Source organism: Pavona decussata, unplaced genomic scaffold (genome assembly GCF_977016875.1).
Source record: "Pavona decussata unplaced genomic scaffold, jaPavDecu1.1 SCAFFOLD_330, whole genome shotgun sequence".
NCBI lineage: Eukaryota > Metazoa > Cnidaria > Anthozoa > Scleractinia > Agariciidae > Pavona > Pavona decussata.
The window spans coordinates 38,204-53,810 of NW_028145718.1; the positions used below are offsets into that span (position 1 = coordinate 38,204).

A 15,607-nucleotide genomic window follows, 5' to 3' on the forward strand; every position below is an offset into this window, starting at 1 on the left:
TTATCTATTTTGTATTTTGTTCGAGAACGGAACTGAGATAAAAGGAGACAATAGCTTTAAGCTACACTTAAAGTGCCCCTAACCCTACAATTTGTTTTCTTGTGGTAGATTTCCATATCTTTCAAGAACTCATTTTCGAAAAAAATTTTGAGAAATATTGAATCCTTTTTATTTTACGAGCGCTAAAAGTTACTGAAATTTTTAAATTTTTGCGCCCTTTAAGCCCCGCTGGACAAGTTTTTCTCTCGTGGGCTCATTAGGAACGAGCCAATGAGAAGCGTCCGATATTTGACACTGCGACGTAAGAAAAGGACACCAGAAGGATTCAGAAGGAATCTTATGAGGGGTATCGAATGGTCTTTGCGAGCATTTGCGAGCATGCGACCACTGTGTTTATTTTTGCGAGCACGAGCTGTTGTCAAATTTTTCTTGCGAGCAGCGAGCACTTTAGAAAATACAGATGGCGAGCAGCGAGCACTTTAGAAAAATAGAGATAGCGAGCAGCGAGCACTTCGAGTACTTCGTAAATTTTCTGCGAGCTGGAATCTCTCTTTTATTAATAGGATTAACGAAATCTCGAGCAATCGAGTACATGTTAACGAGAGTGCGAGCATGCGAGCAGTTGCAAAAATTTTGCGAGCACGAGCAAGCGAGCACCCGTTTAATTTTTGAGAGCAATTAGAGCAAAGGCCAATTTTTGCGAGCACTTTTAAACTGAATGGGACCATTCGACACCCCTCTTATGCATGCTGATTCCTTTCTCTACATTTCGAGAGCTGCTGCATCCAAAAACCACACATTTTCCAACCATTTTCTCTGTTTACAATTGAAGCATTACCGCGAATCTTCGGATATTTTTGCACGATGTCCTTTTCTTACGTCACGCTCCATATTTGGCCGAGTGGGGGACTAATGCGAACGATAGGTGAAAATATCGACAAGACTGCCTTCACTTCTAGCGCTCGTAAAAAAAAAAGGATTCAATATTTCTCAAAAATTTTTTCGAAAATGAGTTCTTGAAAGATATGGAAATCTACCAAAAGAAAACAAATTGAAGGGTTAGGGGCACTTTAAAAGTAGGTAAAGGTCTTAAAATCTTCCAGCAAAGCGAATATTTGGAGACGCGCTTGTTTCAATTCGCGAGTCCGTGAATCGCGCTTCATGAGCTTCCTTTTTTATTATTTGCTGCTGAACGTTATCAGATTACTGAATCTTGTGTTCGGGTGCGTAAAACTTACAAGTCTCGGCAAGCGGAAACAAAACAAAAAAGCAGAATCATGTCATATGTCTTGATCTTTTCTCACGTCGGCCGTCGCTATAAGATAACTAGTAAAGGGAAAGTCGCCGTTTTTGCTTCTAGCGTTTTCACAAAGATTTACTGTATAAGATTACGGAAATTTCCAAAGCGTTAAACGGAGTCAACTATTTTAAACGGTTCCGTTTAAACGTTCTCTTTCAAGCGTCAAACGGATACTTGTTTCCTATTTCCAGCATTAACGTTTTGGAACGTTCATTCAAGAGCGAATTTTCACCCGAACTTTCGATAAGCAATCTCGAAATTTCGCTGTTCTCAATATTTCGCTCGAATAGATGTATTCGCCGGCTTTTCGAAAAGTAGCGAGAATTTTCGTTTTGACAGACTGTGAGACATTACATGCGGTTACGGTGGTTCCCCGATAATTTCGTACCGCTTTGCCCGCCTCAACCGCTTCTGATTCGGTCCAACAGCTTTGCTTGATGAGGTCGGCTTCAGTCTCCATTTTGTTTTTCCCGTGATGATTACAGATTACAAAATCGACGTACAACAAACACCGCAGATATCTAACAAAATGGTGAAGGAGTTGATTACTCTGGAACTAGCCTGTGAACATGCTCCCAAGTGGGGTATAGGGCGAAGACAAAAATTGAGCACGGAGAGGGGGGGAGTTTTATTTTGTTTGTCCCAATCTATTTCACTGCTATTCACGTGCTGTGAATATCTATCATAACTATCATAGTTTGGAGGATTCAGCTGTGATGTTGAACATACTCATCAGGATTCTTGAAATCGATACTGGAATTGTGCCAAGTACAGTAGATGGAAAAATGCAAATGTGCGTGGCGTTTTCAAGAAGGGGAAAAGTTCCGACCCTACAAATTGTCGACCAATTTCGCTGACCTACGTTGCATGCAAGTTATGAAACATTTTGAACGTTATAATATTCTTACAAATCACCAGCATGGCTTTAGATCTAAGAGATCAACCGAACTCCAACTGATCCTTACCATTCACGATATGGCAAATGCAATCCAACAAAATAATTCGGTGCACGCCGCAGTTTTAGACTTCACGAAAGCCTTTGATAAAGTCCCTCACCTGCGATTATGAAAGAAATTAGAGTATTACGGAATCCACGGAGAGCACCTGGATGAAATCTTTTCTGTAACAAGACGTTGGTGGCTTGGCGTACGGTTTTTATTCGCGGGCGATGCGCGGAGGTAAACGATACAACTCGGGCGTTGTCGGAAGGATAAACGGCGGGGAAAAGTCTTCGGAGAGCACTTGACTTGCAGTGTGGCACTTGTTACTGATGCCGAGGTACTAGGTCGTTGTTTCTCGTCCGCGGAGGCGAAGCAGAAAATGAATCTTCACAAAACTAGAACTCAACTTGTTTATTCGTAGATCTTCACAGGTACACTACAGCGTGTTGGGTAACTCGCTCTGGTAACTCGTTCTGTAGTAATTCATTCGGGTAATTCATTCTGGTAATTCTTCAGCTGGTAATTCAAAGTTGTACAACGTACGACCTTCTTTTATATGTTCTGAGAATACTAATTAATTTCGGTAAGCCTTTGAACTAAAATTAGTTTTACAGTAGAGCAAATAGCTAAACACGTCGTTATTAAAAATCTAGCCTTAGAAAGGATATTGAAACTGGAAATAAGACAGCTGATAACGCTAAAGTTGGCTATAGGATATTGCGCTGGAACTTGTACAGTTATTACTATTTCCTGGATGTTTACCGAAAGGTCGCTAGAACGGAAAATCTAAGAACCTGTATTTAAACAGCTTTCGTTCATAACGCAATAACGATCGGAAGTTTTGCTATACGCTAACGAGTTGTGCTCGATCTAATATTCCAAAATACCTTAGAAGCACGGCTGAATAAACATTCATTTCGACGAGTAATTCACACGTAACTGAGATTATTAATTTCCTAAAACACTTAACTGAAAATACATTTCGATTTCTACGAGATTGGATTCCTTTTAAACACTACGGAGAAATAGTCCTTGTGACATTTCTTACCGGGATTTAATACAAACGGTAGTTTGTTTGGGAAGGTCATCTCAAGTCTCCCCCGTTACCTCCAGTGTTCCACAAGGGACAGTTTTGGGGCCCCTTCTATTTCTGACCAACATAAACGACCCACCTGATAGATTGCATTCTGAAGTAAAGCTCTTTGCTGATGATTCATTACTATATGGTGTCATTGTCAACGATGCAGATCGCGACAAATTACAAGAAGATCTGCACAATCTAGAACAATGGCAACATCGATGGCAAATGAAATTAATCCTTCAAAATGTAAAATTTTATGCATCTCAACTAAACAAAACCCACCCAAAAACAAGTATACATTCTGTGAAAGTGAACTTCACCAAGTTGACTCTACCCCGTATTTAGGAGTTACTGTAAATAGTAAGTTAAAATGGTCGGAGCATATTGCATTAATTTCAAGTTCCGCAAGTAAAACCTTAAGCTTGATTAGACGTTATCTCTGGAATTGCCCCAAGAAGGTTAAAGAAATTGCTGATACAACCATTGTACGACCCAAATTAGCATACGTGAGCGCCTCCCTGGATCCGCACTACGAGAAAGACATTGCCATACTCGCACGAGTCCAAAGAAAGGCGGCACGCTTTTGTCTTCAAAATTACGATCGAACAGCAAGCGTTTCAGACCTGGAGTGGGATACCTTATAGAACTGAGAAGAAAGAAAAAAAGATTAGCACTAATGTACAAACTGAGCTATAATCTCATAGACATCGAGGCAGAAAAATATCTAGTGGCTAATAGTGAGACAAGAACGCGTAAAAGTCATGTTTTTGAATATAGAATACCTAGAATTAGCGAAGACGTTTCTAAGTATTATTACTTGGGCGGAGCCCAAGTTATAAAACAGGAGTTCTTCGTAAGTCTCAAATGGCAAAGAGGGGTCTACTGCGCGTGCGCTACATGTTGGCTGAGTCTAAGCATAAATTATTCATGAGACTGCGTATAGTGCATGTATTCACCATAAGCCGCCACTACGGGACAAAAAACAAGGACGTAAGATCAACACAACGAATAACGTATTCTTAAAAGAAAACAGCTAGTATGTGTGTTGTCTGCTAACTTCTTCCATTGAACGAAACTAAGGGGCAACTTTCCTTTCAGGATGGATATTTTTCAAAAGTTCGACTTCGATTAACCTCCCTCCCAGACACTCTTTTGGCTCTTCTTGATAAAACCCCCTTCGGTGTCAAACGTAATCGACAAGATCAGGCCGTAAACACGGAATTTACATACAGGCAAACAAAACTTTTCATTTCTCTGGCCGCAATATAAAAAAGGAAACGTCCAATTGACTTTAAAGATTCAAGACCATTCCGTGGGTGAAAGGCTAAGGGTAAAGTAGGAAACTAAAACTAAAGCTTCGAAAATAAATTTCATTCGGGGTCCATTGTGAGCGATAAGATCTATTCACCAGAACAAATGTAAACACTGAAAGTTTGCTAATGCACAGCGACAATCAACTCTTGACGTATTAATTTCTATTTTTACGTTCATTTGGATAAAGCCAAAATGTGACCTTCCACGGGAAAACAGGGAAAAGAGTGAACGTACGGGCACGCCAAATTGACACGCTAAACAATAGGCAGTGAGTGAAATGACCGCTGGCATCTGAGCAGTGTGTCTTTGCAATATGTAAATCACAGTAAAAGAATTATATATTACAGATCTGTAATACATAAGTTGTTTAATTACATATTGCAAAGTTGGCGAATATTTACTCGTTCTGTATATTGAAACAATCGCGTAATATGTGTTTGTCTGATCACCGGCCAAACAATCGCAAGCTTGCTCACAGGCAGCCCAAGCTCAATATCAGAGAACCGTTGAATTATAAGGATTTGTATGGGAATACGAACGGATGGATTTGTGTAAAATGGTAGAAAATAACAGTGTTTTGACAATAAAGTCAACTTACCCTATTTCTTCTTGTATTCTTTGTCATTTACAAGCTTTTCAAGCCGATTCGAATCGATTTCGGTGAGTTAGCGTCATTCGGGTTTCCACTGTTAAGTGTAACGAAAGGCCGAACTCTATTTTAGCCATGCCCGAAGCGTGAAACGGTATAAATCCGTTGAAATCATCCCTAGTGTCCCAATTCCTTCATATAATTAAAGTAGAGGTGCATACCTATCCTTCCAGTGCATTTCCGACTCAATTGAAGCCGTATCGCGCTTGCACTTGAAAGATTTTCTTCAAGTCAGCTCGCTTCTGAAATTTCGAAAGACCCGCGGCCAGAACGCCATGGACACATTGAACGTTCGAACAGCTCGCTGGGTAACAAAATTTTCCTGGCACGGGGGGAACAGCGGCCAGTTGTCCACAGGCAAACAGTTTTATTCACGGGGTCTCCTCGTGTCCTTTTTGTCAAGACCGTCTAGGGACCATTGTTTCTATCGACCAATCAAAATTACTACCGGACGTGTTTTCCAAATTTAAAGGGCGCGATCTATTCAACCTAAATTTCCGGTACAGAATAAAATATAAGGACAACCTGTTTTCCGTTTCCCGGAAATTTTTCGAAATTCCGCGAATTTCCTGTTCCATTGATCATACCATTTCGCCAGATGCTCAGGGCCCGGTTGTTCGAAATCCGAACCAAAGTTGTTGTTAATCCAGAGTTATCTTAATCGAGCTTTGCACAAGCGGGCCCAGCACCCAGTTTCTTACGGGATTTGAACGGCTTGCGGCGTTTTCTGAATAATTTTCCGATAATTTGTACTCACTTAGTTTGTGTAATGTGGTCGAATTATCCAGGAGCTAACGTCGTAGGGGCTGCTTTGAAGTTTGGAAAGAGAAGGGAAAAAATCATCAAGCGGTCACGTTCTCCATAAAGCCTGGTTTACACGTACGACGCAAGCATAAGAATAAGCACAAGCACAAGGATGTTTACGCGTGCGATAAGCATAAGCATAACGTGACATACGCAAGCGCAGAAGCAAACAAATTTGGCGCAATCGCGCAGCCGGGCTACCTTTTGGCGCGAGATTTGATTCCAACATGGCGGAAAATGGTAACTCATCAGTAACTAGATTGTACGCTGACAACTTGTCACTGTTTTTCAGTTTCATTTCCTTTCGCTTATGCTTATGCTTGCGTCGTCCCGGTTTACACGTACGACGCAACGACGCAAGCATAAGCACAAGCACAAGAGAATGGAAATCGTTCCATTCTCTTGTGCCGCAAGAGGCCGCTGTTCCCCCCGTGCCAGGGAACTTTTGTTACCCAGTGTGCTGTTCGAACGTTTAATGTGTCCATGGCGTTTTGGGCCCAGTTGCTCGAAGCATGGTTAGCGCTAACCAGGGTTAAAAACCATGACAACGTATAAGTTTTAATACCTCTTAACCAATGGTTAGCGCTAACCATGCTTCGAGCAACTCAGCCCTGGCCGCGGGTCTTTCCCTTAGAGCAAGCGTGATACGGCTTCAATTGAATCGGAAATGCGCTGGAAGGATAGATATTTATCTCTACTTTGATTCTATGAAGGAATTGGGACACCAGGAATGATTTCAATGGATTTATACCGTTTCAAGCTTCGGGCATGGCTGAACTAGAGTTCGGCCTTTCGTTACACTTAACAGTGGAAACCCGAAAGACACCACAGGTCACCAAAGCGTATGTGACACAGGCTACCATGCAAGCGTGATTTAAGAGTTTGTATGGAGTTAAAATTATATCGAAATTTAGACAACAATTTTCCCTGAAAAACCCACGAAAAATATACTTAAGTCTGAAAAAGCTTACCCGGTGTGTTTTGCTTTGTTTTCAATGCTTCTCAGTGCTTCCAAACGCTGTTTTGAGCGGTTTATCTCTCAGCAGCTAGTCCACGTGCATCACTGTATTATTTTAATGGAAAGGTAGGAAACAACAAGTAGAATTTGAATAAAATTTGGCCCGTCATTAGGGGAGAGCACTTCGAAAACCTCGCTAAAATTTGCTTGAAACTTAACCTCTCACTTACCTGCCTCACCATATGGCAAGAAGGATGATGTGCGGTCCCTCCTGGGTAGCTCATTTACGGAGGAGTTCATTTATTGAGACACAGGCCTTCGTTGAAAACAAAGTTCATTTCAAATCGGGTGCCATTTTTGCCGCCGATCGAGCCGTGTCGCTGGAATGTTGGAACAAACTCACGGTCAAACCTAGGCACGAGTACTAAAATGTGCCCAGCCGGGGAAATCCACGGGAAGCCTTTGGCACGTAACAAACCACACACACCCCCTCCCGGCTAAGTGCAGTTCTGTACCAGACACTAACTCGCCGAAGTCGCTTCGAATCGGCTTGAAAAGCTTGTAAATGAAAAAAAAATACAAGAAAAAACAGGGTAAGTTGACTTTATTGTCAAAACACTGTTATTTTCTACCATTTAACACAAATCCGTTCATATTCCCATACAAATCCTTATAATTCAACTGTTCTCTGATATTGAGCTTGGGCTGCCTGTGGCTTGATCGGCACGCGAGCTGTGTTTCATCCAGCGGTATAAACGTACGCTTACTTTAGAAACAATTAAACATTCTTCACAGATTTTCGACAGTACCAGGGAGCTCTTCTCAATCGAGTGTGAAACTAAAATTATTCAATTCATCTTTTTTAGACGTTCTTTAACGCGACACAAACTAACAAGGGCTGCGAGAACATGTCAGATGACTCGTGTGCTCGTTTCAGCAAACATAAAGCGCAAAAATGATAACTTTCAAAGGAAATTACCCTAAAAATCCGAGTTAATGCTGTGAATGAAATTATAACAGTAGAATCTGAAAAAAATCCTTCACTCGGGGTCGAGTGTTAGCGATGGGATCGATTCATTGGCCTCGATCAATGTTAACGGTCGATATGTCGGTCGACTGACGGTCGATATCTCGGTTGAGCCTCGGTCGCTACTCGGTCGACACTCGGTCGATAATTAGGGATGACTCGGTCGATGTTGTACCGCTATGGCGGTCGTTGTATCGACCGAGATGGCTGTCGGCCGAGATGGCTATCGGCCGATATAGATAGCAATACACCGACACTTCACCGATACTTCATCGATATTTCACCGCTCACCGGCCGATAGTATCGGCCGATATATCCGTCAATATTCTATCGATATGTTTTTTCGACACTTCGTCCTTATCTCGATCGACATTCGTGTACATAGCGCACTGCTCTATCGGTCGTCAGATCAGTTGATGGCCAACATAATAACGACCGATAGTCGTTCGATAGTCTGTCGTTATCTCATTTTATTCTTCCACTATTGCATCAGTTTACCATATTAGGTCAAGAGAACGCGCAAAAATATGCCAGCATATTACACTGTAGTGTCCCGGTGTAACCGGTTTAGAACAAAGCAAAATCTTCGTTCCTTTTTCGTGTCGACCGAGTATCGGCCGATGCATCGACCGATAGTTTAGCGATACTTGACCGACGTTTCACCGATATATTGCCGACACACTGCCGGTGCTATCGCGACCGACTGTCGGTCGATCTCTCGACCGAAGGTGATCCAATGATCGGTCGATACGTCGCCTATATAGCGGTCGATGCTCGACCGACAATCGACCGATACTTGGTGGATACAACGACCGAGATATCGACCGTGAGTCGACCGACATATCGACCGTTACCATCGATCGAGGCACCCTATAAGACACAAGACCACAAATGTAAACGACGAAAATTTGCATATTCATACCAACTGCAACGCTAAACGCATTTTTATTTTTACGTTGGATAAAGCCAAAATAGCAACTTTAGCACTCGGGCCTTAGCAAAACTGAAAGCCCCTTCCGATGTTACAAAACGTCGAGAGAAGCCGTCGTTTGGAGGATGAAAGGAACTCCCACGCTGAAAATACCCGGAAGATTTCGGTCACGTGCTAGGCAACCAAAATCGTTCACGTGTATCAAGTTTCATCCGGCGACGCGGCATTGAGGAAGAAAATATTTCGGCGGTTCTTGGAAGGAAAACTGGACAGTTTCTGCCTGTTATTCAATTGCCACGGGAGCTGCAGTGTCTTTCCACTTTATAAACCCAAAGCCCTTCTAAAACCAGGAAACACTCTTTTGTGTCATGATGTTTTGTCCAATCACGCAAAACCACTAAAAGAATGAACGTACACTTCGACCTTTGCGTCGCCTTCCATATCGAAAGGAACAGTGGGAGTGAAGTTTATTTTCTTTTTTGCGTGTTTAATAAACAAATAACTGTAGACATAATTTGAAATACTTCGTTCACTGGTCACTCACAGAGCGCTTTGATTCTGCCCCATTCCATTGATCATGAAATAGATTCGTCGAGTTAACTTTCTGTGAGGTTTGTCTTATCACACGCGTGCCATATCGCACGCGTGTCATATAACACGTTAAGCGTGACATTTTGCGATCGTGCGCCCAGATCGTGTTACCAGTAAAAAAGCTGGAACATCTGTCACAGAAAGCCCAGAAAATAAGGGTATCAGGGTGGAAAGGTATTCTTACAAATACCCCTTTGTCGCGAAAATTCATCATGACCACTGGAACTACAAATACTCTTTTGTCGCCGAAATCCATCATTATCTTAGATGCACCTCTTGGTTACAAAATCCGACATGTTTAGTAAGAGAGTAATGTTTTATTTTGTTTGCGTGACATTTTCGGTTGAACTACATCACGTTTATCGCAAATACAACGTGATGCCTTAGACTCTCAGCGAGTCTTTTATCGTTCACCTGCCATTAAACAAGGACCCGCGCTATAAAAGGCATAGCTCCTCCCCCTCTTTGTCACGCAATCTTTGTTTCGTAGTCCTAATCAAAGATGGCGGACTCGGCGAGGAAGATGCGGTAAACTCATACTGCAATGGAACAAATAAAAACCGATACATGAAGAACTTAATGCAGGTGTAAAACAACCCAAATTGTGAATTGACACAACTTCACAGGCGACCTCTGATTCTTCAAGAAGACGAATAACTTCGTCCTTTTTGCTCTCGTCAATCTCGAGAGTTACCTACGAAAAGAAAGGCAACAAAAACTCTCGTGAAATACAGCTCTAGAGGCTAACAACGGTACAGAGAGAATCGATGTAACCGAAAGGAATCCAAGAGAAAGTGATATGTACTTACCCGTACGCGTTTTCTATTCGCAATGTCAGCTCCACCTAACATTTTACAAACACTAATAATAATAATAATAATAATATACGCGTGAGGTATTTCAGATGCGGAAAAAAAGAGAGTTTCGGAATGACGGCCTTTGTTGGTCTTTATAAACACTGTACGCAGTAATAGCAGAAGTAAGAGACTTGTCTGAATCGCGACCCGGAGATGTTGACAGCTCCGTGTCTAGAATGAAATGACTGACTGCTCGCCCAGTCCAAGGCTCCTTATATAGCGCGGGTCCTTGTTTAAAGACTGAACTAACGTGCATGCCCAGATACTCCTAATACAACGACGCCCAAGTATACGCTCCCACAGCGTCTTGTTTTTCTTTTAGATCCATATGCGAATAGAATTCTTTGCCCTCAAAAATTGTAAATTATGTGTCATTACAAAGTTTTAAAACTATGTTAACAAATTATTTTAAATAGGTTATGTAAAGCTAGTAAATTTGATTTAAGTTTATTTTTCTCATATTTATATACGTTTTTATTTATTTATTTATTTATTTATTTATTTTTTCTTTTATCGAGTTACTTATTTTGTTGTCTACTTTTAAGAAGAGTGGTGTGATGTCTCGCGGCTTAAACCGACTAATTAAATGTAGATGTAGATTGTTCAGAAGCGAAGTTTTATGAAAATTATTTGACGTCGGATTTGCATACAAACGCTGTTATTTCAAGACGTGTTAGTTTGCCTACCCATCAAGAGGGCTTCCAAAACCGTGTTAAGGTCTATTCTGTTGCACACTAAGGACACGACGACTCAGCAACGAAAAGGAGAGTTTTTAAATGACGCTATAATTGGGTGATTTTAACCCGCGTTCATGAGTTCTTGTTTTACTTACTGCTTGTTATGAAATATCACAGTTTTTGGTTTTTCCATTTATTACTCCAGGATAATTTTGAAGTCTGTTTTATCGTTAGTAGCCTTTCTCTCTGAGGTTAACGCACGGCTTTCTTGAAAAGCAAATTTTAACTAGACAGTGACAGTGCGACGAAGCGTGTTAGACTAGAGTTCCCAAACCAATTCGCCTTAAAAAAAATAAATAAATAAATAAACATGTTATTCACCGGCCTAGGTCGGTCCGTATAGGGAAAAACTGTGCTCTCAGTCGTGAGTGCGGCCTAGGACACAGTTTTTCCCTATACGGACCTCCCGGCCGGTGAATACATATATATCTTTTAAAAGTGACAATGTTCCAATTTTGACGTTGTGGGATGCGTAGGAGAGTGGATAACCGTCCACAGGCTTTTCTCCCCACTTATAACTTCCCTCTAAACAAGCCAACCCTCCTCATACAAGCGTTTAAAATTCAGCAAGGGTTCTCCACATGTAGCTGACATAAATTTTTCAAAAATTAGCTGATTTTAGTTTTTCCACACTTTTCCAGATCCACTTAGCATACAGCGAACTTTCCGGTTTGAGAGAAACCAGTTCCAGGTGACAGTCATGAATTCCGCTTTGGAGAAAGGTGAACAATACAAAGTCAAGATGACATTTAAAGCATGGTTGACAGCCGACTTGGCGGGATTGTACAAAAGTACCTATAAAAGAAAAGATGGGACTGAAGTGTAAGTTCCGTAGCTACACTTTAAGGTTACCCGATACCTTCAGAGGTGTCTCGCGTTTAAGCGATGTAGCGCATCCAGTTTAAAATGTAGATACCTAAACCCCTATATCAAATTAAAGCTTATAGAGCTGACTATCAAACCATAACAAGAATTTTAAAATAAAATAAATTGACGAATTTTTCACGACCTCTAATTGCGAGCGTCCGAATCACCTTTTTAAAGCTTCAAGTCAAAGTGAATTTTGTTTTTTGTCAATTTAATTTGCTCCTTAGTTTCCGGACTCAAAGCGCTAAAAAAACGTATCTGCGTTTTGCCATATTCAATCACAGTGAAAAGTTATGGAGCATTTCGAAATAGGATGAAAAAAATATGGAGTAATCGTACAAAAATCGCTCTCGGAGAAAAAATATTTCGAAAGAAAAAATTCGCAGACACGCTTTTGTCGTTTATATGTTAAACTAGCTACTGTCCAAATTTGAAGGCAAACGAACAAATTCCTTTTGAGTTTTAGCTCTTTGAAGTGGCTCCTCCAAGTTTTAAAAAATTATTCGAGAAAACAGCGCTAAAAATTCGGCAATTCATTTTATTTCAAAATTCTTGGTTTAGTTGGATAGCCAGCTCTATAAGCTTTAATTTGATATAAGGGTTCAGGTATCTACAGTTTAAACCGTACGCGCTACATCGCTTGGACGCGAGACACCTCTGAAGACACCTCTGAAGGTACCGGGTAACCTTAAACAGCTATGATAACTGCATTCTTGTTTTGTTTTGTTTTGTTTTGTTTTTTACGCGAAGTGTGTTGTTTTGGATATTTTTATTGTAGGACCATTGCAGCCACCCAGTTTCAACCCACGGATGCACGGAGGACGTTTCCCTGCTTTGATGAGCCTGCACTGAAAGCAACATTCACTGTGACCTTAGCACATGACCCTAAATACATCTCAATTTCAAATATGCCCATCAAGAGATCTGAGAGGAAGAACGATTGGCAGTTTGACCACTTTGAAAAAACTCCAATAATGCCAACTTATTTACTTGCGTTCGTGGTTTGCGACTTTGCTAATAGAACCAAAACCACCAAAAGCGGAACACGCGTAAGTGTATGATAAACCTTTAATCATATCCACATGAAAAACACTATAAATTTCATGATTACCTCATTACTAGACTGCGAGCAGTCTCTTATTTTTCTTTTGCGCAACGATAAAATTTGATAACGCGCGGGGAGCGAGCGGCGAAGCCGCGAGGAACGAGGGCGGAGCCACAATCTCTTAAAACCTCTCTTAACCACTGGTTTCATATTGAATTGACATATCAACAGCTTAACTATAGCATTCTTATAAAGGGCACTTTTGATTTCGTCCTCATAGTACTATAAAATGGCCTTTTTCTACAATTTTCTACAGGCTTGATTCCCTGAATTGCTTGCTTGACGGCACAATGATTCAAAGGACAAGTGCGCCTTAATGTCTATCCTTGAAAAAAAGAGAAACAAAATCAAACATAGCAATATTTGTATTGAATGTCATAAGCACATAAACATTAGACTGGCCATGACTATGTAAATAACGTTGTCGCAATGTACTTTATATTTGTGCTGTTTTCGATTTTCCTGTAGATGACATTTTATGCTCCACCTGATCAAATTGATCAAGTAGAATATGCCAAGGAAAGTGCAGTGGAAATGTTAGAGTATATGGAAGAGTATTTCGGCATTCCTTACCCTCTTCCCAAAGCTGGTAAGCATTATAAATCCATTATATCTTTGTAGCTAGGTTTATAGCAGTTTAACGATTACACAAGTACCACATATTCCAAAATTCATAGGGGATTGTGCTGTCAGGATTATTTCATCATTTTCCATCTTTAGCTCTTTTTTGTCGCTCTCGTGATTTAGGTAGTTTCAGAAATCCCAGAGCATGAAAGTAAATATCCAGGGACGAAAGACTACGAATGCATTTTACAAGAAATATGGTAGATTTAATGGAAAAGGTGAAGCGTTACCGACTCGGGCACACCGGTCAGCGGATGGTTTAATTACGGAGCTATTGTGGAGACTGGTGGCGAGCTTGGCCATAATAGGTTGATATGTGACACGTGTCCTGCATACTGCTAGGATCAGCGATGCTGAAAGTAAGTGTGGTGGAAGATGACTGGTGGAGAAATGTTCATCGTGTAAGTAAGCTCGTCTCTCTCTCGGGTCCGGTATTCCTCCCAGAGAAGAGACAGTTGAACGCGTGAGCAGCATGTCATGTCGGTGACGTAAATGTGGAGTGTCACTTGTCAGTTGTCACCGAAAATTAAAAAAATGTTTTCTTGTGCCAGATCTGAAAAAGGTTCACATGCGTTTTTGTCTGCCATATTTAGTCTCTGTGTTTGGATAATACTGCCTCTTTCTTCTTGTCAACTTGATAGAGCCTCAAAAAGCGACATGTTTGCGTTCAGTAGCTCAACCTCTACCTTGCATTGTATGGATTTCATAGTATGAGGCTGAACAGATGTTCATCCTTTTGTAATTCACAGATATGATAGCCATTCCTGACTTTGCGGCCGGTGCAATGGAGAACTGGGGACTTATAACGTATCGGGAGACAGCACTGTTGTTCAAGCCTGGTGAATCATCAGAATCTAATAAGAAGCGTGTGGCTACTGTTGTATCCCATGAACTTGCTCACCAAGTAAGTGTCTACACCATAATAACTTTGGCCGTTCTGGAGAGAGGAAGCACCAATTGTATTAACTTATAATACAAACTTACTAGCTGGATTGGATTATGGGAAAAAAAAAAAACATTCTACATACAAAACCAATGTTATTAGCGATTGTGGCCCTTGTTATTTCAGGTGACATTTTGTGCATGGACAGGTAAAAAAAACACGATGTATCCAGCCGCCTTTCTAATATGTAGTAGAATTAGAAAGGATTTTTGATTTGATGCAATAAAAATAATGTTCATTTTACAGCTTTAAATTATATATCCTTAAGTCAATTCATTTAAACGTAATTTATTATGAAGAACTTGCACGTTTGCCAGCTCGGATGTTTTCGCGTAAAGTCTAGTGTGGCGTGAAGAGTATAATCATAACCGGATGCATAACAGCGCTTGTCGTAAATCTTTTGTTACATTATTTGTTTTGTTGGACCGTACATCCGAACAGTACATTGATGAATGACATTTGATTATTAATTTGATTGACGTGTAACTCGTGATTTTGTATCTTTTATATCGTTTTGTATGCGTCTCAAGTTCAGTTGTGGTTTTACGGCTTTCGAGTATGTTGTAAATAACAGGAGTTGAATTTCGATTAAATCGTTTTGAATGTTATTGCGTTTGCTTTTCCTTTGGATCTGTTTTACGACAGCGCTTATGTCCACGTGAAAACAGGTCCGACATAAGTATAAACAGACGTATAAGCAAAATCATGAAACATACTTCCGCTTATACTTAAGCTTGGACGTTTTCACTTCGCGTAAAGCGTGTACCTCTGTTTGTGTTTATGCCTATGGTTATGACGCCAGTAAAACCAGACCGAACTGATAATCAGAAGTAAACGCCTAACATTGCCCGATTCTTGATGGCAGTTTTGATATTTCA

General features: G+C 40.8%; 1 protein-coding gene across 3 annotated transcripts in view; it reads left to right on the forward strand.

Moving 5' to 3' along the window:
- The window catches only part of LOC146453398 (glutamyl aminopeptidase-like), a 56,007-nt gene that overhangs the window by 19,635 nt on the left and 20,765 nt on the right, over window positions 1-15,607 (forward strand). For all 3 annotated transcript variants that reach the window (XM_085096592.1, XM_085096593.1, XM_085096594.1), the window contains exons 3-6: window positions 11,832-12,012; window positions 12,836-13,106; window positions 13,631-13,751; window positions 14,536-14,690. In XM_085096592.1, coding sequence (XP_084952718.1) covers window positions 11,832-12,012; window positions 12,836-13,106; window positions 13,631-13,751; window positions 14,536-14,690 — 728 coding nt within the window. The remainder of the gene's footprint in view (window positions 1-11,831; window positions 12,013-12,835; window positions 13,107-13,630; window positions 13,752-14,535; window positions 14,691-15,607) is intronic.